The 23,600-nt window shown below is 38.0% G+C and overlaps 1 protein-coding gene across 4 annotated transcripts in view; it reads left to right on the forward strand.

Annotated features, from left to right (window-relative positions):
- IFRD1 (interferon related developmental regulator 1) overlaps positions 1-23,600 on the forward strand; it is a 25,411-nt gene continuing 1,811 nt past the window's right edge. Inside the window, exons 1-12 of one of the 4 annotated variants that reach the window (XM_037511773.2) lie at positions 1-91; positions 3,933-4,037; positions 4,491-4,575; positions 5,589-5,713; positions 7,261-7,418; positions 11,748-11,798; positions 11,885-12,063; positions 12,146-12,254; positions 17,426-17,560; positions 19,180-19,308; positions 19,693-19,788; positions 21,919-21,990. In XM_037511773.2, coding sequence (XP_037367670.1) covers positions 1-91; positions 3,933-4,037; positions 4,491-4,575; positions 5,589-5,713; positions 7,261-7,418; positions 11,748-11,798; positions 11,885-12,063; positions 12,146-12,254; positions 17,426-17,560; positions 19,180-19,308; positions 19,693-19,788; positions 21,919-21,990 — 1,335 coding nt within the window. Of the gene's footprint in view, positions 92-715; positions 966-991; positions 1,246-3,932; positions 4,038-4,490; positions 4,576-5,588; positions 5,714-7,260; positions 7,419-11,747; positions 11,799-11,884; positions 12,064-12,145; positions 12,255-17,425; positions 17,561-19,179; positions 19,309-19,692; positions 19,789-21,918; positions 22,221-23,600 lie in introns of those variants that run through there. The other 3 variants (XM_037511764.2, XM_037511782.2, XM_054692566.1) reach the window with 3 other exon arrangements.

Genomic DNA, 23,600 nt, shown 5'->3' on the forward strand with positions numbered 1-23,600 from the left:
ATGCCGAAAAATAAGAAGCGGAACACTCCCCACCGCGGTGGCAGTAGTGGCGGCGGCTCAGGGGCAGCTGCAGCGACGGCGGCGACACCAGGTAAAGGGCTATCCCCGCCGCTGGCATCCCGGTTGCCGGCCGGTCTGGCGTGTCGCTTCCCTTTGGGCACGGCGGGAGTTGTAGTTCTTTCCCTTCAGGCGTCCGCATGGGCTGGGCGCCTGGCTAAGCTGTCAAACTACAATTCCCAGCGTGCCCTGGGGGCGCTGCCTCGCGCGATTTAGCGCTCGCTGGCGACCCGCACTCTCGGCACCGGCCTTGGGGGCGGGGTAGGGCAAACGGTCTTGGGCCTGAGAGTGGGTGGGCGTGGGGGTCACGACTGCATGGTGGAGGAGGAGCTGCCCTCAAAGGCGGGTGTTGGCTGCCCCGAGCGCTCCCTCTTGGTGGTTGGGTTGAGTTCCGACTTGGCGTCGGTGTGTCACTGGCCGCCTTTGACACCCCGCCCCACCCTCCCAGGCTCCAACATGGAGCGCTCGGGAATGCCAAACGTCCGGCGGGTACGGGCAGGCTCTTGCGTCACGCAGCCCGGGACTGCGCGCCGGGGCCAGGGTGACGCAGAGGCGCCCATGTGGCATTCCATTCCGCCGCCTTTTTTGCGCGTCCCCAAGTTCACGTGGCTACGTGGAGGCGTCGGCGCCTCGGGGCCGCTGCCCTAGCCCGGGCGCTGCTCCTGCCTCCAGCTGGCACCTGCTTGCTGAAGCCCGGGGTTCCCGGCTCCACTGCGACTCCTGGTCGAGGCGACGACCTCCTCCTCCTCGGGGCAGAAGCCTCATGCCCCTTTGTGCTGCGTTCCGTGAGTTCCCAGCAGTGAAGAGGCTGGAGTGGTGAGGAGCTCGGATGGCAGGAGTTCGCCAAAAGTTTAGTTGAGTTTTTTTTTTTTTTTTTTTTTGATCTGCAAAGTTGAAGCTTTCTATAGGTGGGTAGGTGCTTAGCTGATTCTTTACTTAACCATATGGTTGAGAAAAAAGGACTTAAACAGCGGAAAGTACTAGAAGACATAATTAAACTAAAATCGAGTATTAAAGGAAACCGCATAAATCATCTCTTTTAGTAATAGTTTTCTTGCGACTGTGAAGAGAATATTGGAATATTCGCAGACGTTATTATCACATCGGAATTACTGCTGACTACCTAGTAACACAGTTTCTACGCTGACCCTCAGAATGATGTGCCTTTACTCATTAGAAAATACCTGGGTTAGTTTTCTTGTTAAACATTATTGAAAACTGGCATTTAAAAACTTTCCTGTAGCATCATAGCATGAGAACTTGTGCTCATGCATTAAACATAACTGAAATAGGAATGGATTATTATAAATGCACAGTTTTTCCTTACTAATTTTATTCTCCTCTAAGTTTACCTTTGTTGATAAAATGGAAATAATGGAGAAGCAGTAAGGTAATGTCATTTTCAGAATAGTAATTATATTATTAATGGCCCCCTTGAAGCACAATCAAGCCTTTATTCCCTTCTGAAGCTTCTTGTCTGGCTATCTTCCTTCCTCTGGTACTTAAGAGTAGAACCTGCATTATGGGGGTTGAGGGATGATTGATTTTCATATATCACCTCAGGATTTCATCAGATCTTTCATCAACCTTATTACTGCTGGCTTTTATTATTTGTAAAAGTATATTTAAACACTGAACTTTGTCATATATAAGCAAATGCAAAAGTTTAGTTTGTAAAATACATGCTTTGATTATCTTTGGAAGTTTACAATATAACTTAATCGGTTGCCTCTGGAAAGTTGGGTGTAGGGGTCAGATTTACTTTTTTGCAACTTTGTTTCCATGTGACTGTATTGTTTATTCAATAAATAATAAAGGAGAAAAGGCAGAAAATTGTCATAGACATATACTTGATTGCAAGCCACTTATTGGTAATTCTAAATGACATCTAGAATGAATGGTATACAAATGATTATCTTCATATGTACAACCAAAAGGTAGCCATCTTCTGTCTCTTTAGTGCGCTTTCCATTTAAGCTATTTTTTAATTTAGTGGAGGAAATCCAGGAAGCTAATAAAATTAATCTCATACAAGTATGCGTATGTCATAACACTTATTTGCAGACAGTATTTAAAAAATGTTGAAGACGACATTTTCAGGAAAGAGCGGAACCTTGTTAGTAAGTAAGCTCTCTAAGAAGGACCTTATGTATATAGAGTGACCTCTTAATTAGATCACAGGTGGGTGAGTTTGACCTGATTATACAGGGTTTGGGGGGTTTTTTGTTTTCTTTTTTTAACTTCTTCCAGTTTGGGGAACTACTGAAACTTAGAGAAGGGAGCTGAGTAACATCTTCATGAGATACTTTTCTTGGCAGTGTAGAAATAGAATGAATATAAAAATAAACAATTGACTTAGGAATAGATGTTAGTGTAAATTGACGTATGTGATGTTAGGAAATGTTGACTCTCAACTGTTGGCTGTGATTCCCAATCATGAAAATAAATGAAAGTAGGTCCAGAAATAGAGCATGTTATACATTTTGTTAATACTCTCCTAAGCACTTTGATTAAGACGTTTTGGGATTTTGACTTCATTGAATATTCTTTTATGCATTAGTTCTTTGATTGGGATGGTTTAGTCCCTTTAGGAAATTGGAAGGCTATTTGCTTCCTGAGTTGATTGAAAAATCTATTAAATTCTCCTGTTTGATTTTAAAAAAGAAGACAACCCATTTTTAAAAAATTAACATCAAATTAGAGAATTTTAAAAAACTTACTTTAAGATAGTAAATATCACAAACTTCCTGGACATAGGAAAGTAGTGACACTTAGTGCATTTTTCTATTTTTTTGTAAGGAATCTTGGGCTCAGGGGTAATTCAGGCTATTGAAAGTGACTTGGGCCAGAAATTTGAACTTACTTGAAGTGCTCAGTTTAATTTATGACTTAGGTAATTCTTTTATTAATATGATAAAAGTGACTTTGAATTCATTAAGTTAATGAAGTTGGAAGATTCTAGTCATTTAAAAAAGAGATTTTAGTAATAGCATTGCTATTTTTAATCTGTTGTGTGTGAGAACTTTTTTTTATTAGATTTTTTTTTTTTTTTAAAAAACATGTATACAAGATTTGGAGTGTAGGCCAGATGTGCAGGGTTGGGGGTGGTGGTGTGAGAGAATTCACCAGAGACAGAGTGGGGAGCAGAAGAGGTAGATCTACTGAAATACACTGCTGAGGGGAGCAGCAGGTGAGTCAGGAGAAGCATGCTGCACCATGTGGGTTAACTCCCTGGATGGGGATTGAACTGATACAGCAGGGCTGGCGATAGCTTGATAGTGCTGAGACTTAACCCCTGTGCCACCAGGGAGGCCCATTAGGACCTTTCTTTTAAAAGTAAAATATCTAACAGACTATGCCAAAGACCAGAGTTTGTATTTTAAGCCTTTTTTTCTCAATTCGTTATCTCTTAAACTACCCTATTTACTCCTTAATTCTCCTTCACCTATGAGAAGTGAACCTAAAAACCAGGAAGGTTGTGTGTACAAAGTTATCACTTACTGTTTGCTAAGTGCAGTAATTTTCAGTTTGGAAAATATATTTTTTTCTTACAATAATCTAATGACATCTATTTCTTGATCTATTTTCATTGTTCGTGCTTTGTAGTCATGGTTTGGAAATGTTTATTTCATCTGTAATACTAGTTTTTGATTAAATACCTGTGCCACATGTTAGATGATTATTATAAATAGTTGGTGTTCTGGAATAATAGGTGAATAGACCTAATTTAGAAATATTTAAATGTATTGTTCATAATATAATCATCCCTTTCCCCAAATAAGTTTAGGTTTTTATTACTGGATTTCCCAAGTAAATTTAAAAATTTGCATATATGGCAACAAAGTCATTTATTTTCACCCTTTTTTACCTGATAGGTGGCCAGCATCGAAATGTTCAGCCTTTCAGTGATGAGGATGCATCGATTGAAACAATGAGCCATTGCAGTGGTTATAGTGATCCTTCCAGTTTTGCTGAAGATGGTATGAGTTTTAATTTTAAATTTGCACCTTCATATAAAAGTTTTTTTAAATTTTATTTTTTTAAAGATTTATTTATTTATGCATACAAGAGTTGGGGTACAGGCCAGAGATGTGGGGGGGGGGTGAGAGGATTCACCAGAGACAGAGTGGGGAACAGAACAGTTAGACTAACTGAAATATACTGCTGAGGGGAGGAGTGGGCGAGACAGGAGAGGTCTCCTTTGCCATGTGGGTTTCTCTCTGGCCAGGCAGGGATTAGAGTCGTGCTGCAGGGGTCTGTGGATTGCTTCATAGTGTGGTGCTTAACCCCTTGCGCCACCAGGGAGGCCCAAACAGCTTGTTTTAGGTGAAGGAATCTTATGGCCAAGATATGCTCTCAGTGTTCCCTATCTACTTTCCCCTGCCCCCCCCCCCCAACTTAAATTGTAGCATTGGGTTTGTGTTATTCCTTAGGACCAGAAGTCCTTGATGAGGAAGGAACTCAAGAAGACTTAGAGTACAAATTAAAGGGATTCATTGACCTAACTCTGGACAAGAGGTAAGAAATATTGGGAACTCTTTTCATTTTAGGTGATTTTAATCAACTCCTACTTCTTTATATATTTATATCTACTTACATCTGTATGTCTGATTTAGCAATATGTTTTCTTAAACTTGATTTTTTACTTTATTTTTTTAAGATTTATTTATTTACTTATACAAGCACTGGGTACAGTCAGAAGCATGGGAGGGTAAGAGAATTCACCAGAGCGGGGAACAGAACAGGCCGACTGACGAAATACACTGCTGAGGGGAGCAGCAGGCGTGGCAGGAGAGGTCTGTGTGCCATGTGGGACCCTCGCCTGTTGGCCGGGGATCGAACTGGCGCTGCAGAGGCTGCGGGCAGCTTCGCAGTGCTCAACCACTGCGCCACCAGGGGAGGCCTGATTTTTTTACTTTAGATGATTTAAAGTTTCTTGTTCCTTTGGGCTTTTAGTGTGGGTAGAAACATGCCACTAGAATTTAGATTGACTCAGATCAGTCATTGTTCTAGCACAAAAAACATAACTGTATTGGATTATAATTGGGCTTGTTGAATTAAAAGTTAATCTTCAACTAGAAGGGACAACTAAATTTTTCTTTACGCTTCCTGCCCACTTACTATAGACATGACCAAATATCAAAGTTAAATTGTTTCCAAGCTTCATATTAGCTCTAGAACTGACTGAGAACATGCAATCATGAACCTCTCAACTTTGGTAATGTTAAAATAAAAAAAATGAGTTACAGCTTATCATTGAAACTATAAAACACTGTGTAATCATTTAAAGTTGTAGTTATAAAACTAATAAACAGGAAATTGCTATGTTACAAAGCAAATTAAAATCTTCAGTGTAATAAGGTGAATTATAGATGAAAATTAAATTATTGAAAAATGTCTGGAGCTTGATAACATTTAGATTTTAAAAATCTATAAAGAAAAAATTAAGAGGGAAAACAAGCTAAATTTTTCAATTATTGATTGATGGTACACGCTAACTAGATCTTTCTCTGAAATTTTGCTTTAAATAGTGCGAAGACAAGGCAGGCAGCTCTTGAAGGTATTAAAACTGCACTGGCTTCAAAAATGCTGTATGAGTTTATTCTGGAAAGAAGAATGACTTTAACTGATAGCATTGAACGCTGCCTGAAAAAAGGTAATGTCCTTATTTTTGAGTCATGGGCACAGAACTAATAGGAAATTTGGTACCTTCTTTGCAACTTTTGTTAATGGCACCAGTATACTGGTTCTTTCATAGAACTTTATAATTATAAAGGACTGCACATGCTTGTTAACTCAGTCAGATTTCTTAGAAGCTGTTTATCATTCTAACAGTTTAAAACGAGGTAGGATTGGGATAAATCATCATGTTTTCTATCAGAAAAGGTGACTACTATTCTCTTGTATATAAGAAAGACTTGAAAATTTTTGTTACATGTCAACAAAAGGGCATCTTATTTTTTCTAAAATTGAAAAAGTATAATTATTTCACTCCTTTTCCCTTGTATTTATTTAAACTGTTAGTCATAGTTGTGCATAGCTTTTTTCTCAAGACCTCATAGTCCTTGGAATATTAGAATTCTGGAACTTTGTAATTCTAGGTTTGTAATTCTCTAGGTTCTAGAATTCTGTTGTTAAAATTCTAGAACTTCTAAGAATAGAGAGAGAGGAAGATCTTATGACTTTTCAGTTTTAGTAACCACCAACATTGAAAAGATTTGAATCTGCTGGCTTAATTATTTTGCCAAGTAAGAGTGTTATGAAAATATCTTCGGCTATAATCACTTTATACAAATGTAGGACACACATGTGTTCCTTTCAATTGAATGGACTTAGTTTTGTGTTCCTCATAACATTTGACTCAGGTGAAAGCTTTGTGGTGAATAGGTGTTGGGAAACTTTAAATCTAATCCACCCTCATACAGAATAAAGGTGCAGGAAACATGAGACCTGTCTAAGGTTATGTAACTTGTTAATGGTGTAGTTATAGCAGAGCCAGCATTTTCAAGTTATTACAGTGGCTTTGTTAAAGGTGTTTATATTAAAACTCTCTTGCAAGAGAGAGTTGTAATAGGTGACCTTTAAAAATTCTATTCTGATCTGCATATTTTATAAATACTTAGGTAATAACTTAAGTTCAAATTTTTCCCAAACCCTTTGGTGTCTACAGGTCTCCAAAGAGTTTGTTTATGTTTACCTTTATGTTATTTTCTGTGTTTCTTATGCCATTTTCTGTGATTTTTAAAGAATCCCATGTATTTAAAAGCTTTTAGTGGGGAAAGCCCTTGAAAGTTTAGTTTATCTCAAGGGCTTTGTACATCGGAAATGCTTGGGAGATTTATCCAAGGCATACTGTTCTGTGAATTCTTAAAGTATCTGGCTTGAAACATGTTATTTTGCTGAATGCTTACACTGCTGACTTTAGATAGGTATTAATCTCCATTTTATAGAGGAAGAAATCTGTTTCAAGAATGATAACTCGTTGAAGGTCATAGGGCTAATAAGTGGTGAATCTAGGATGTAGGTGAGGGCTATTTCCAGAGTTTGAGTTCTTTAAACTACACCACAGCCCATGTCAAAGTGTAGGGGTTTCTAAATGGTTGATGCTGTTTTGAAACTTAACAAATTTGGGGACATTGCTACTGTAATTGGTTGGTCTGTTAAAAATAATTTCTCATAGGTGTGTCTTGGCTTATTTTATAGGTAAAAGTGATGAACAGCGTGCAGCTGCAGCTTTAGCATCTGTTCTTTGTATTCAGTTGGGCCCTGGAATTGAAAGTGAAGAGGTTTTAAAAACTCTTGGACCAATCCTAAAGAAAATAATTTGTGATGGAACAGCTAGTATCCAGACTAGGCAAACTGTAAGTGTAAGATTTTAAAATTTATGTATTAATCCAGACATAGCACCCAGACATTCTGATGAATAATTTAGGACAGTAGCATTTTTTGTAAATAAGTTTTTGTTTAACATTTTATTCTCATTTGTCTTTCAGTTCTAGTGAGCACACTTAGTATGGCAACTGTTTTCTTAAATTTTCTGAGACTCCATAAAGCACCCCAGATAGAGCAGATTTCTACATCTTTGAAATTGAAGACCATATACTAATAAGGGGATGATACTGTGTTGAGTTATTTAAGATAATTGTAGAATGATTTTGATTAGAACTTAAATGGTCTAGACATTATTTATAGGATAGTTAATTTTAAGAAATGTAATGGGGGTGTTATTTTAAATTATTGGCAGCTATGGCCTGTAAATCCTCTTGAAGAAACTGAATGCTACATTTACATGGGTGGATTTGATACGTGTAGAAAACTGAAACTTTGACTCGTGAAATTTTCATTTGGTTTGGGGGTTTGGAAATGCTTTTATTCTATAACTGTTTGATATTACTGCTTGTAACACTTGACTTTAGGTTGTGGGATTTGGGGGCGGGGAGGGGTTATAAGTGAGCCCAATGAATATGTTTTGTTTTATGACAGAAGCATATGAAGTGATTTTAATGGATTTGGAAAATGGATTTGAGTCTTTTTTCATTTTAAAGATTTACTTATTTATGCATACAAGAGCTGGGGTGGAGACCAGAGACAGAGTGGGGAGCAGAACAGGCAGATTTATTGAAATACACTGCTGAGGGGAGCAGCTGCGCCATGTGGGTCACCTCCCTGGCTGGGGATCGAACTCATGCTTCAGTGGTTGCGAATAGCTTCATAGTGCTGTGTCTTAACCCCTTGCACCACCAGGGAGGCCCCATGCATTTGAGTCTTAATGGGCCTTAAGAAATTTTTTTTTTAATATTTTAAAAATTATTTATTTATTTGTTTGTTTGTTTGTTTGTTTGTACAAGCACTGGGTAAGGTCAGAAGCGCGGGAGGGTGAGAGAATTCACCAGAACCAGAGAGAGGAGCAGAACAGGCAGAAGGACTGAAGTACACTGCTGAGGGGAGCAGCGGGCGGCAGGAGAGGTCTGTGCGCCATGTGGGACCCTCTCCCAGCAGCCGGGGATCGAACCGGTGCTGCAGAGGCTGCGAGCAGCTTCACAACCCAGCGCTCAACCGCTGTGCCACTGGGGAGGCCCTGGGCCTTAAGAATTTAATCTTACTGGATTTGAATCTCAAGATATTTTCCTAACAAGACAACCAGTTCAAGTTTTACACTTTTTAATACAGATTATCTAATATAGTTTTCTCTTTTAGTATTAATGTTACAGATAACATTAATCTTTGTATCAGTTAAACCCTGAAGTCTTAGTGGCTTAGTAAAAGTTTATTTTGTGCTCATATCACTGCCCAATATAAATTGTCAGAGTCCTTAGGCATCCATCCTGCATCTGTCTTGGCCCTACCTATAGATTCTCTCCATATGTCAGCCATAGTAGATAGATGGAGAAGAGCAAGAGGACAGAGACTCAGACCGGAGTACATCACTTCTGTGCTTTGTGCTTAGGATTTTTAATTCTACGAAAACTGAGAATAGCCTGTTTCCCCTGGATGCCAAAACAAACAGGAGTTTGGTGACTTCATGGGAATCTGGACCCTCTAAGCTATAATAATCCTAAAATATTTAGTTAAAAGTTTTGCTGTTTACCTTTCTTTGTCCTCTTGCCTCCCATTATGGGTAGTCCCATGTACCTTTTAAATCATGTAGGGGCTATACAGGTATTTGCTATTTTTGAAAAAAAACTCTTGGGTAGGTATTTGGTGCAGTCACTTATGGTTTCACAATACTGGATAGAGCTGAAATTTGGGCAGGTGGATGGTGGTGTTAACGTGGGGGCCTCCATGGTGGTGTTAAAGTGGGGGCCTCCCTGGTGGTGCAAGGCTATAAGGCTATTGCCAACCACTGCAGTGTGAGTTTGATTCCTGGCTGCAGACCTCTCCTGTTCCGCCCACTGCCCACCTCAACAATAGAGGGGGCCAGTAGATCTGCCTGTTCTGCTCCTTACTCTGTCTCTGGTGAATTGTCCCCTCACCCCTCCATCCCCCCACACTTCTGGTCTAGAGCTGTTCTTGTATGCATTTAAAAAAATGGTGCTTGGAACAATGTGAGGGAATTTTAGTGACAGCATATGGAGAAAAGGGAAATGTATAAAACAGTACAATCTCACACATTACAAATTCTGTTCTTTATAGAGCAGAGCTCTGTCTTCCATTTATGTTGCAAGCAGATTGTACTTAATAACTGATTGTTTTGTTAGGTAAATTTTAAAATTTTTTAATCTTATTATGTGCTCAATTGTTTATCCCTGTTCCCCCCACTAAAGGAAATTATAGGATACCCAAACTCTTTTCACTATATTCCAAAATAAGTAAAATTTGAATTAATGGATGCTTTCTTTCAGTGGGTAGTTTGAAGACACTTAGATTTTATGAGGCATTTTGCTCCATTGTGCTTACTTTTTGAAAGCGAAGTTTTTTTTTTTGTTGTTGTTGTTAAAGATTTATTTATTTTTGGGGGCCTGGGCCCCAGTGGCGCAGTGGTTGAGCACTGGGTTGCAAAGCTGCCCGCAGCCTCTGCAGCGCCGGTTTGATCCCCAGCCACTGGGTTAGGGCCCCGCGTGGCGTGCAGACTTCTCCTGCTGCCCGCTGCTCCCCTTAGCAGTGTACTTCGTCAGTCTGCCTGTTCTGCTCTCCGCTCTGGCTCTGGTGAATTCTCTCACCCTCCTGTGCTTCTGGCTGTGCCCAGTACTTGTATAAATAAGTAAATAAATCTTTAAAAAAAAAGATTTATTTATTTTTGGGCCTCCCCTGGTGGCGCAGGCGGTTGAGCTCCACGCTGTGAAGCTGTCCACAGCCTCTGTAGTGCCGGTTCCATCCTGGCCGGCTGGCTGGCGAGGGTCCCACATGGCGCAGTGGACCTCTCCTGTTGCACTCGCTGCTCCCCTCAGCAGTGTATTTTGTCATTCTGCCTGTTCTGTTTCCCGCTCTGTCTCTGGTGAATCCTCTTGCCGTCCTGCACATCTGGCCTGTATCCTGGTTCTTGTATAAATAAATAAATCTTTAAAAAAATTTTATTTATTTTTAGGGCCTCCCTGGTGGCTCAAGGGGTTAAGACCCAGACTGTGAGGCTGTCCGCAGCCTCTGCAGTGCAGGTTTGATCCCCGGCCAGGGAGCTACCCACATGGCACAGCAGACCTCTCCTGACTCTGGCTTGTACCCCAGCTCTTGTATGCATAAATAAATAAATCTTAAATTAAAAAAAAGATTTATTTATTTATGCATACAAGAGCTGGGGTACAGGCCAGAGGTATGGAGGGGTGAAAGGATTCACCAGAGATATAGTGGGGAACAGAACAGCAGACTTTGACTGAAATACACTGCCGAAGGGAGCACCAGGAAAGACAGGAGAGGTCTGCTGCACAATGTGGGTCGCTCCCTGGCTGGGGAGCCACTTGTGCCACAGAGGCTGTGGATAGCTTCACTATGGTATGCTTAACCCTTTGAGCCACCAGGGAGGCCCTAGAAGTGAAGTTTTTAAAAAAGTTTTCATACTAGAATACATAAAAACCAACAAATGATTTTATTTTATTTTTAAAAATTATATTTATTTTTTTTAATTTATTTATTTATACAAGCACTGGGTACAGTCAGAAGCGCGGGTGGGTAAGAGAATTCACCAGAGCCAGAGAGGAGAAGAGAACAGGCAGACTGACGAAGTACACTGCTGAGGGGAGCAGTGGGCGGCAGGAGAGGTCTGCGCGCTATGTGGGACCTTGCCCGGCGGCCGGGGATCGAACCAACGTTGCAGAGGCTGTGGGCAGCTTCGCAACCCAGTGCTCAACTGCTGTGTCACCAGGGAAGCCCACAAACAAATGATTTTAAAAGCTTAAGAATCTATGCTGTACTTAATGTGGTTTAAAGATTTTTAATATATTTCTCTCAAATACCCAGACTTTGAGTAGTTTTCTGTATCTTTGAGTTGAAGTACAAAATGGTCTGCTAGATTAATGAAGACCCAAGAGAAACAGAGTAACCTTTCTAGAGTCTTGGTAGTGTGAGTTTGGTAGCAGAGTTGTACCGAAACCTCATTCCCTTAATTCTTTATCGTATAGTCTTTCTCCCTCTACTATGCTTGGGCCCTAATGTTGTAACATGGTTGAGAGAATATATTGAATTAATGAAAGCAGGAAGATAAAGAATTAGCAAGAAAATTACAAACAATAGTCCCTATTTTTCTTTTTATTTTTTAGTGTGCTACTTGCTTTGGTGTTTGCAGTTTTATTGCCACAGATGATATTACTGTAAGTAGAAAATCTTTGATTCCATTTATTTGCACATTCCAAATTTTAGATGATTTTCTATAATACTTCATATTCTTATGTGATAGGAGCTGTACTCAACTCTGGAATGTTTGGAGAATATCTTCACCAAGTCCTATCTCAAAGAGAAAGACACTAATGTTATTTGCAGCACCCCTAATACAGTGCTGCATATCAGCTCACTTCTTGCATGGACATTATTACTGACCATATGCCCAATCAATGAAGTCAAGAAAAAGCTTGAGGTGTATGTATTTTTAGTTTCATGTTTTATAAAAACATTTATTGTCATAATTGGTTATGTTCACATAATAATGACTATTTTTTAGGCACTTCCACAAACTTCCAAGCCTCCTCTCTTCTGATGATGTAAACATGAGAATAGCTGCTGGTGAATCTTTGGCACTTCTGTTTGAATTGGCCAGAGGAATGGACAGTGTAAGTATCTGGGGGAAAAGACTGTATCACAAGGATCTGTATTCTGTTTTCACTTTTACAATTTACAATTAGATGATTAACATGAGAGCATAGCCAGTTGAGAAATAAGTGATTACCCCTCTTGGGAATGGTGATACAATAATTGTAAGAGCATAAAACAATAAGGGTGGTAGAGCAACATTTGAATGTAGTTCTTTATACTTAATTTTTGCTATTTATAGAAGTGAAGCTTAGAAACTGCCTTTACTATTCATGGAGAGAGTTGGGTCCAGTATAATTTGTTTGCATCTGCCTGGAATTCTCAGACATGGTACACATTAAGATAATTCAGACATTGAGGCTCAATAATAAATGTCAGACAAATGGATGAAATATGAATTCAGTGTAGGTTTGGGATCAGAGAAATTTAGATGGTAATAAACATGGCCCATTCCACCAAGATATGTGCTTTGCAGTTCCCTATCCATTGTCCACTTACGGATGTTGGTTACCACAATGTTGCCTGAAAGGTATTGGAGTGTGTGATAGTACCACATCATTTGGTTTGCCTGATACTGTATTTTAGCGCTGAAAGTCTTAATTGCAGGAAAACCCTTGTCTCACGCTAACTGGGACATTCGGTCACCCTGATTTGTGACCTTTGTTGCAAATACTGGGTTACTTATTAGGTGCTTTTTTTTTTTTTTTAAAGATTTATTTATTTATTTATTTATTTATACAAGCACTGGGTACAGTCAGAAGCGCGGGAGGGTGAGAGAATTCACCAGAGCCAGAGTGGGGAGCAGAGCAGGCAGAAGGACCGAAGTACACTGCTGAGGGGAGCAGCGGGCGGCAGGGGAGGTCTGCGCGCCATGTGGGACCCTCCTCCGGTGGCCGGGGAGCAGCCGGGGATCGAACCGGCGCTGCAGAGGCTGCGGGCAGCTTCGCAACCCAGCGCTCAACCGCTGCGCCACCGGGGAGGCCTGAGGTGCTTTTTTATTTAGGGAAAAAGGACTGTATTTGCAGAATAAAAATTTTTCTGTAATTTAAGTTATTTAACAATGAATAATTATAAATAGGATTATTAAATGTTCTGAATTGCCCTATTCCTTCCCTTTTCACTCTAGGCCTATGTTTAAAATGTTTATGCTTTTAAATTTGTATCTGGGAAATATCTTTTCCTGGCCTCCTACTCCTCCTCCCAGCCCTCACTCTGCCCCCTTGTCCCTTGTAAAGGATAGTAGGTAGAAATAGAAAGCAAATTGTTAATGATGTCAAAGTGAATGATTCTTATATGAGAAATTGGACTCAAGTGGCGATCAATTTAGTTTTATCGAGCTAGTTAATGTCTCCTTAACCTCAAGGCATAGATACCAGCTGTCCTAGCTTTTAGTCTTCTGCTCCTCTGGTAATTGCTTTCTTTTTCCTTTGAAATGCATCTTAAAAGTGAAATAATAATGCTCTTTAAATTATAAATGTTGAATTTGTTTAAGCTTATGTAAACATAAATGTATCACCACCCACATATCTTATGTTCTCTGGCTTATGAAATCATATGAAATATCCAGGAGAACTCATCCCAAATATGTTTAATTTTGTCATAGTTCTTGTGCAGGAACAAAAATGAACTAGGTTATAGATCAGAACCTAGAGATTTGCTTGCTATTTTTGCTAAGTAAGGTTTTTGAAAGAATGTCTGGTAATGATGTAGTCACAGGGTGGTCAGCAATTTAAATCAGGTGTTTATGAATACATAGGGTAATTAAAACTAGGGGTTTTGTAGCAAATGTGTGGCACTGAATTATTCAGACTTTTTTGCCAGATTATTCTGTATAGTTATTATTATCCTGGAAATACAGGTTTGTGATAATAATTCTTGAGACATTTAGGGGGGAAAAAAACTAATGAAGACTTGATGATGATTGTTTTTTAAAAATAAGTTGATGGGGGCCTCCCCAGTGGCGCAGGGGTTGAGCACTAGGTTGTGAAGCTGCCCGCAGCCTCTGCAGCGCCGGTTCGATCCCTGGCCGCCAGGCGAGGGTCCCACATGGCGCGCAGACTTCTGCCGCCTACTGCTCCCCTCAGTTGTGTACTTCGTCAGTCAGCCTGTTCTCTTCTCCGCTCTGGCTCTGGTGAATTCTCTCACCTTCCCGTGCTTTTGACTGTACCCAGTGCTTGTATAAATAAATAAATAAATCTTAAAAAAATAAGTTCATGGTCTATTGATAATAGCTGTTGTTCAAAGTTGAAGAATTTAGTGCTCCTTCGTGGGCAGCTCTTTTAGCTTGCTCTGTTCTTTTGCCACATAGCCAAGTGGTTAAGAGTGCACTCTGGTGCTTTGCTGCCTACCTCTAAATCTCTTTTCCACACTTACTCATTGGATGATATTGGGCTGTTTCCTTATGCCTCAGTATCCTTATTTTTTAAATGGAGAGAAAAATAGTTATGAACTCAAGGTTGTTGAGAACACATGGTAGATAATACAGTTTAAGTCATAGTTATTACGATAATTGTTAATTGAATTTTGAGTTTACCTCCCCCTGGCAATAGTCTTCTAACAGATCCTTGGGACAACATGATGTGCTTGCTGACTGAGAAAAATATACCAAAATATAGTCAGAACTTCACCAGTTCTCCCTCTTTAATCCCTACTTACCCTGATATGTAAATTGCTGCGCACATGCACACGCATGCGTTCGCGCACACACATGCATACACACTCCTGTTGTGTGATACTGATTAAATTATTTTCTTGTCATTATTGGCAGAGTACTTATTTGTACCACCAGGAACCCAATTTTCATTTGTCCAACTGTATATAGTTTTACTATATAATTACTTATTCAATCCTATCTAATAAATTGGGCCTTTGGATGCTATTTATGAATATAATTTGTTAAATTTTACATTTTCTTTTTAAAGCCCAAGCACTTACAGAGACATTTTCTCACAATATTTAACATTTATTTTTCCAAGTAACTTAACACCTAACCTAGTGATTCAGACTATAAACTAGATTGCGTTTATCACCTGCTGCTGATAATTATAGCATGTTTTTCAACCTCAGAATTATTGATATATTTGGCTGGATAATTTTTTGTTGTCAAGTGGGGTTACTTTCTTGTGCATTTTAATGTCTAGCACTAGCAGCATCCCTGATCTCTACGCTGTAGATACCAGTATCAGCTCCTTCATCCTCAGGTGTGACAACCAAAAATGTCTCCAAACATAGTCAAATATACCCTGGGGGGCAAGATTGTTGGGAACCACTGATGGTGCCCATTCTTGAGACAAATTAAGGTAATACATAAAGTTTTCTTAGTTCTTGGCTTATTTTTCCATATAAGAAAAGTAGTCAATTAAATGAGTAGAAAAACTTCCAGTGCTTGAAATGTACTTGTTTCAACAAGTAAAACTATTCCTATCCAGTTAAGATGGAATCAAATTTAATGGAATTTAAATAGAGATCAGCATAACTTTTATCTGTTTTAATACCTCAGTAGTTTCTAATTGCTTTACTCAAGATGAGCTCTTAAAGGCTATTGTCTTTACATAACTCACACATAGGAGATTGAATGAAAATATTTGAAGTAAAAAATACACAGACTATAAAATTTACAATGAAATTTAGAATTTTTTTTTTTAAATATATTTTATTTATGCTTACAAGAGACGGGATGTAGGCCAGAGGTGGAGTGTGTGTGTGTGTGTGTGTGTGTGTGTGTATTCAAGACAGAGTGGGGAGCAGAACAGGCAGATCTACTGAAATACATTGCTGAGGGGAACAGTGGGTGAGACAGGAGAGGTCTGCTGTGCCATGTCCATTAGTTCCCTGGCTGGGGATAGCTTCATTGTGTGATCCTTAACTCCTTGCGCCACCAGGGAGGCCTAATGACAACATTTTTATGTACTTTGAAGTTAAAGTGTTGGTATCATAATCTTTTGTTATTCACGACATTAAAAGGATCACCTGTATACTTCTTGAGATTACACAGTTAATACATACTTTAAATAGAATATGTTAAATGGTTATTGCCATTAATGCAAAAAATGTTAAATGGGCATTAATAACTAGAACTGAGGTTGTTCACCTTCTGATTAGTGTCTGTTCCAGTTTAATAAGGTTAATATTAAGGTCAGCTAAACAACTTTGATTCATCTTTCAGTTTTTTTTGCCATTAGTAAAACATAGTAAAGAGGGCCTCCCCAGTGGCGCAGTGGTTGAGCGCTGGGTTGCGAAGCTGCCCACAGCCTCTGCAGCGCCATTTCGATCCCGGCTGCTGGGCGAGGGTCCCACATGGCGCACACACGTCTCCTGCCACCTGCTGCTCCCCTCAGCAGTGTACTTCTTGCCAGTCTGCCTGCTCTGCTCTCCCCTCTGGCTCTGGTGAATTCCCTCACCCTCCTGTGCTGACTGTACCCGGTGCTTGTATAAATAAATAAATCTTTAAAAATAAAATAAAATAAAGCTAATAGCATAAAACCAGATGACATTTACAAAAAACAAACGTAGTAAAGAGATTTCTTAAGAGTGTAGCCACTTAAAACTGTAACAAGGAAGTCTGTAGTCAATTCAAGGTGACAGTAAATCACTATCAAGGTGATAGTAAATTTGTTGCTGCTTCTCATCTTACATGACTTAATCGCTTGAGCTGTGCACCTGATTTATGTACTTTATTGCTTATTGAAAATATTGCCAGTAAATTATGAATTAGGTGGTTTAAAAAAACATTACTGGTAACTTTTACTTTTGGAATTATAATATTTGGAATTCTGGAATGGGTACTTTGGGGACTAAGGTGAGGGGTAGGTTAGGGGGAAGGTGGAGCCAGTGGATAGAAGCTGTTTTGGTATATGTGTGTATCTGACACTTGTTGAACTACTTTGAAATTCCAGTAATGTCTTGAATGGGGTAAGAGCATGGTAAGTGTTTGAATGCATCTGGATATACTTGGAAGAAGAATGTTAATTGTTTGGTGGTAGTGGTATATTGTAGTCAGCATTTCTGGATTAATGTTTTGCGTGGTAACAGCTGCATCTAAACAGCTTGAAGGTTTGTTTGTGTTGCTTTATGCAGTACTGCTGGTTATTTTCCAAGCTGAATTGTTCTCTGTTAGCTTTAGAAAAGATTGGGTATGGGGGAGGGGAACCAACAAACTAAACCATTAAACCAAATTTTTTTTCCTGACCAGGACTTTTTTTACGAAGATATGGAGTCCTTGACGCAGATGCTTAGGGCTTTGGCTACAGATGGAAATAAGCACCGGGCCAAAGTGGACAAGAGAAAGCAGCGCTCTGTGTTCAGGGACATCCTAAGGGCAGTGGAGGTAGGCTTTTTAGTGATGTCATAGCTATTACTCTTTGAAATTAGATTGCTACAAGCTAAACTTTACAATTGGGTTTTTTCTTTATTTAAACTTAGCTTTTGATTAAAATAATTTCCTCATTTTAAGCCTAATGGTTTTAAAAAACATAAAAGACTTTTTTTTTTAAACAATGGAAAATTTAACACTGATGTGTAAAGGTTCTTTTTTGTAGGTTTAAAAAGATAATGTTAGAAATGTATTTCACTTTGGTGTACTTGTCATCATTTATGCAATGGTGCTTAGCATATTTATAGTTAGTGCACCATTTTTTTAAATAAAAGTTACTACCTACTCTTGATACCTTCAAGCGATGACTTTTATGATTTATCTAGGAAAGCTAGGTGCTCAAAACTGAAATAACAAATCCCAGCATTTAATAAGACTACCTAAAACAAAATCATCTGATATTTGACTCCCTTTTATAATCCTCTGTAAAGGACAATAATCTACCTTGCCTCAATTTACCTGAAAAATAAGTTGGTTTAGAAACCTTCACATATTAGAATGCATGGTTGAATTAACCATAGGTTAAGGACAACCTTGCCTTGGAGAATACTGAAGGCATTAACACTTCACAGATATGCTCTGTCCTTGAACCCTCTAATAACCCTATGTGGTATAGGTATGGATAGCCCCAAACATGGAGATTAAATTTCTTGCTAAAGTCATGGGCCAATGAGTGACAAATATGTGTAAGTCTAGAGTTCACCTTCTTTTTGGCTATGGTTATAATTGTCTGCTGAGAGAGAAAGGTTAGATGTGGGGAAGGCATTTGGAGTGGTCTTGCACTATCAAGTTTCATCTTTTTTCTTCTGTCCCAGTAGGCCATCAGCTACTGCCTGGTTATTCTTACATGTTCATGATTCATTAGCAAATGTAACACCCCAGTCTATTTATTTCAAATCACCATTTTGGTGACATCTTTGTCCATTTAGAAAACCTTGTCCTATATGTGACCTTTATTTCCATTTTACTTGGGCCATCCCTCCATGGTTATACTTTGAAATTGTCTTCTGGCAAAATAGTTCCTTCTCTGAGATGTTAAGTACATTATTTCTTATTCTCTTAGTAAATCTATTATTTGACCATGTACTCCTAGTTGATGATTTGTTCCTTTTTCATTTGGTTTGTTAGCCCTCATTACCTTTCCTTTCTTAGATAACTGCTTCTCCTCATTTCCACTGCTGGCTTGTTGGGGGCATCTTGTCTGTTAAACTGGTCTTAAAATCTTCCCTTCCCACCCTGCCCCTAATCCTAGATCAATATAATACTGACTTTTCTTTCAAATATGTGGAAGAATGATTTATCTTTTATCATTATTGAAATTCAAAAACATTCACAACAATGTGTTTTGCCATTAATTATTTTACTTACTGTGCTTTCAAGTCTATCATAGTTAGACAAGTTGTATACCTTTATATATTGAATAGTACTTTTCAGTCTGTTCATAACTCTGGTGTGGACCAGTTTAAACCATATTGTTAATTTCAGCATGTGTATGTCTGTTTAGAAATTTGTGTTTATGTAGACTTTCTTTAGACCATTTTAATTCTTCAAATTCTGGTTCTTCTATTGGTTAGGAACGGGATTTTCCAACAGAAACTGTTAAATTTGGTCCTGAACGAATGTATATTGATTGCTGGGTCAAAAAACATACATATGACACCTTTAAAGAGGTTCTTGGATCAGGAATGCAGTACCATTTGCAGGTAAGTGGGTGACATCCTTCTTTGTGTTTCCTTTTAAATTAGGAGGCAACTTTCAGTGTAACTTATTCAAGTGGCTTTTGAATTCAATTGAATGTGCAGATACAAAATAGTACATTTATATTTGAAAGTAAAATTGAATAATGAAATTGTTACTGTTGGTATAAGTCTGTTGGAGAGCTAGCTATTTTTTCTAGGAAAGCACATAGTTTGTAGCTTTCTTGATTACGAGGCATTAGAAAACAATTTGGTCTCAATGAAAAAGAAAATAAATGATCTAATTCATATTTACAAGTTCCACATAACTTCTGTTAATAAAATTTCACTGTATGTAGTGAAAAAGAACTGATATTCCTGAACCTTAATCACCTTCTCATTTCATCCAAGTCAAATGAATTCCTTCGCAATGTATTTGAACTCGGACCCCCGGTGATGCTTGATGCTGCAACCCTTAAAACGATGAAGATTTCCCGTTTTGAAAGGGTAGGTTTTGTTTTTGTTATCAACAGAACTAAATGAACCAAAGAAAAGCTGGGACTGGGCTCTACCAAGTGACTGGTAGTTTGTGTTTGTGGATTTTTGTTCCTAGTGATGTTTCAGGTAAAATAGCTGCAGAGAAGGCTTCCTGCATTTAAGATGTGAGCAAAGGGGATTAATAGAAATTTTTTTACCCCAGCTATGTTAACATAGAATTGTTTTCATTGTATGTAGAATGTTTTCATACAATTGTTTGTACAATTGTTTTCATTTTTCTCTCCTTTTATTCTATGAAGTTTTTATATTAAGAATATTTAATTTGTGCTTTTTGTACTAGATAACTAAAAAGTAGTACACTTAGTACCACATTCATTTTACAAATAGAGAAACTGAAGTGCTCAGAGTTTATAACATTAAATAGTAATTAATATAATTTTTACTTAATTCAAAAAATATATTTTCATCAGTGAGATAAAATTCACAAACTATTTTAACATACATGATTTGGTGACATCTAGTTTATTCTCGAAGTCAACAGCTACCACCTCAATGTCCAGAACATTTTTATCAACTCAAAAGAAAATTTATACCCATTAAATGTTTATTACTCAATCTTTTTTCCTCCTGGCAAGCACTAATATTTTATCTGTGTCTATGGATATATCTATTTTGGATATTTCATACAGAAATAGAATCATATAACTGACCTTTTGTGTTTGGCTTTTTTTAACTTACTGTAATTATATTAAAGTTTATCCACATGAAGCAGGTATCAGCACTTAAGTCTTTTGTGATGTAACAATGATCCATTGTGTCATGTACTGCAATTGTTCATCCATTCATCAGTTGATGGACATTTGATTTGTTTCTTCTCTGACATTGTGACTAGTACTGTTATGACAATTTGTGTGCAAGATTTTGTTTAAATTAATCTGTTGTCAGGGCCTCCCCGGTGGCGCAGCGGTTGAGCGCTGGGTTGCGAAGCTGCCCGCGGCCTCTGCGGCGCCGGTTTGATCCCCGGCTGCTCCCCGGCCACCGGAGGAGGGTCCCACATGGCGCGCAGACCTTTCCTGCCGCCCGCTGCTCCCCTCAGCAGTGTGCTTCGGTCCTTCTGCCTGCTCTGCTCCCCGCTCTGGCTCTGGTGAATTCTCTCGCCCTCCCGTGCTTCTGACTGTGCCCAGTGCATGTATAAACGAAAAACAAACAAACAAATAAATAATAAATAAATAAAAAACATGCCTCTATAAAAAAAAAAAAAAAAGTTAATAAAAAAAAAAAAAAAATAAATTAATCTGTTGTCAGTTATTGTAGGAGAAGAATTGCTGGGCTGTGTGGTAATTCCAGATCATTTTTTAAGGATCTGCCAAACTGTTATCTACAGAGAACACACTATTTTACATTCCTAATAGCAGTGCTATATCCTTAGCAACATGTTATTTCTTCTTTTAGTTTTCATCTTAAATTATAGCCTTCATAATGGGTATGAAGTGCTTAACTACATTTTTATAGAGTATAATCATTTTTATGACCATATAAATGATTATTGGGTATTTTAAAACTTTTTAATAAATACAATGCTTTCACATACCTTTGAGTTATTTTTTAGAAGAAATCCCTGCATGGGAATATAGGGCTAGAGTTTTACCTTTTTGATTTGTATTGTCAAATTATTTCCAAAGCTTTTCTATCATTTTTAACTGTTTTTAAAAGCAGTGAATAAAAGCATATAGCTTTTGCGCACATACTTTACAGCATACAGTTTTATAATTTGAAAATACGTTTAATTAATATTAAACTGGAGTCTTACCCATTTTTTCCTTGTTATATTAACAGCAGAGTCATGTTTTATTCACATGATTTGTCTTTTTTTCCTTGAACAGATTAAATATTGACCTTTTACTTTTTTTTAATTGGAATTTTCCTGGTACCCCATATGGTTGATGGATACTTTTTTCAATGTAGAATACCTACTAATTATGTTAATTTTCCCCTCATTCTTTGTGTTTGTGTGTTTTATAGACAAAATATTTAGAGTCAAATTAGTTCACTTCTTTCCTTTGTGATTTTTATTTTATTTTACAAGAATATCTTAAGCCTGTGTAGCTCTCACATGTATTTTTCTTTTCTTCCTTTCAGCATTTGTATAATTCTGCAGCCTTCAAAGCCCGAACAAAAGCTCGAAGCAAATGTCGAGATAAGAGAGCAGATGTAGGAGAATTCTTTTAGATTTCTGTACTTAAAGGCTACTTTCTAATTTCTATTTTATTTTTCTTGTAATTTCTAATGTATTTAAACTCTAGAGACAATTTTCTCTCATGTCAACATAGATAGCTTTTGTAGCTGAGGTTGATAATTGCTTATAATTTAATGTATAGTATTGCAAATGGAGAGTTTTGATTATTGAATATTCTTTGTGAATATAATCAAACATGAATAAAATGTAATGTTTGGTCATTTTCTATTTATGAGGAGAACAGAAATACGGTAATTCACTTGATTTCATGATGAGAAGAATTATTAACCAAGGTTAAATTTCTCATGCTGTGGTTATCAGAAATATTGATTAAATGATATAGATGTATAAGGTATTAAACTGAAGGTCTTAAAGAAAAGAGTTCTGGATACAATTTTGGGAGCTAAGTCTGGAAAAGCTGCTATATTTTAAATGAACTCTAATTTTAATTTTGTCACTGGGATCAATAAAGGGAATTATACCATGACATCTTAACTGCTGGCCTTTCATTCCAATTTCTGGGAGTTCATGATGAATTAACATATGTCAGAAATGTTGCTGACCTTCACTGCAGAGCAGGAGCACTGATTTTATCTGCTGTGTAAGACCTTGTACACTTTACTTTGAAATAAAGATCTTTTCACACTAAAAATGCTGCTGCTTTTCTAATAGAAGAAACATTCATGCATTTGAGGTACAGAGTGATCAAGTGAGCAAGCTGGGTAAGGAAAGAGTACAACAAAACAGTTTATGTGAAAACATGGAAATGGGTGAAAAAATGTAATTACTGGGTTTCCAGTTACTGTTAAGCCTTGCTTGGTTGCCACTGTGAGGTGGTTCTTCACCTTATGAAAAGTTGTAAGCATTTTGACACTGCGTTAGGATTGTATTTGTTAAGGTTTATATTAAAATTATATTGCCCAAGTCACATCTGCTGTTTAGAATTCATAGATTGGTATTTTAAAGGCACAGAACAGTGATAAAAGTGGTGTGAGGGGTGGGGAAACATGTATGCTGTCTAAGTACCCAAATCATTAAAGGTATTTTCCCCAAACTAGCATTCTTTCTTGCTCACACCCTAACAACTTCTGGAAGACTTAATGTGCCCCTTTTGTTGGCTTATTGAGCAGCATTCCCTGTGAGTGGGAACTGGGAATTCAGGACTTGGATTTGCATGTTGTCAGCTCTGTATTCTAAGTAGGTTAGGGCCATGGAAAAGAGAATGCAAATACTGTATCTCCCCAAGTTTTCAATTTTGTATACATATTTTAAAGCAAAACTTTTATTTATTAAAGACTTCTAAGGAAAAACAACTTGCTCTTCCATCTATTCCAGGCCTCAGTTCCATTGCAGGAGGGATCCCAGTCTTTGTTTTTTTTCCTGGCATCTGAGTTTCAATTGTATATAGCTATTTCTTAGTTTCCTATTTTTGACATATGGTGATTTTTTTTGTTGGACAGGCGAAAAGTTTATGTCTTTTTGCTTTCCCAAACCTCATCGTCCCCTTTTGTACTTTGTTAAAGCGACATCACTCTATTATAGTGACCTTATTTCCATGTTCATTTCTGAGCTAGCTTACTCTTCA

Source organism: Talpa occidentalis, unplaced genomic scaffold (assembly GCF_014898055.3).
Source record: "Talpa occidentalis isolate TD23 unplaced genomic scaffold, MPIMG_talOcc4v2.1, whole genome shotgun sequence".
Classification (NCBI taxonomy): domain Eukaryota; kingdom Metazoa; phylum Chordata; class Mammalia; order Eulipotyphla; family Talpidae; genus Talpa; species Talpa occidentalis.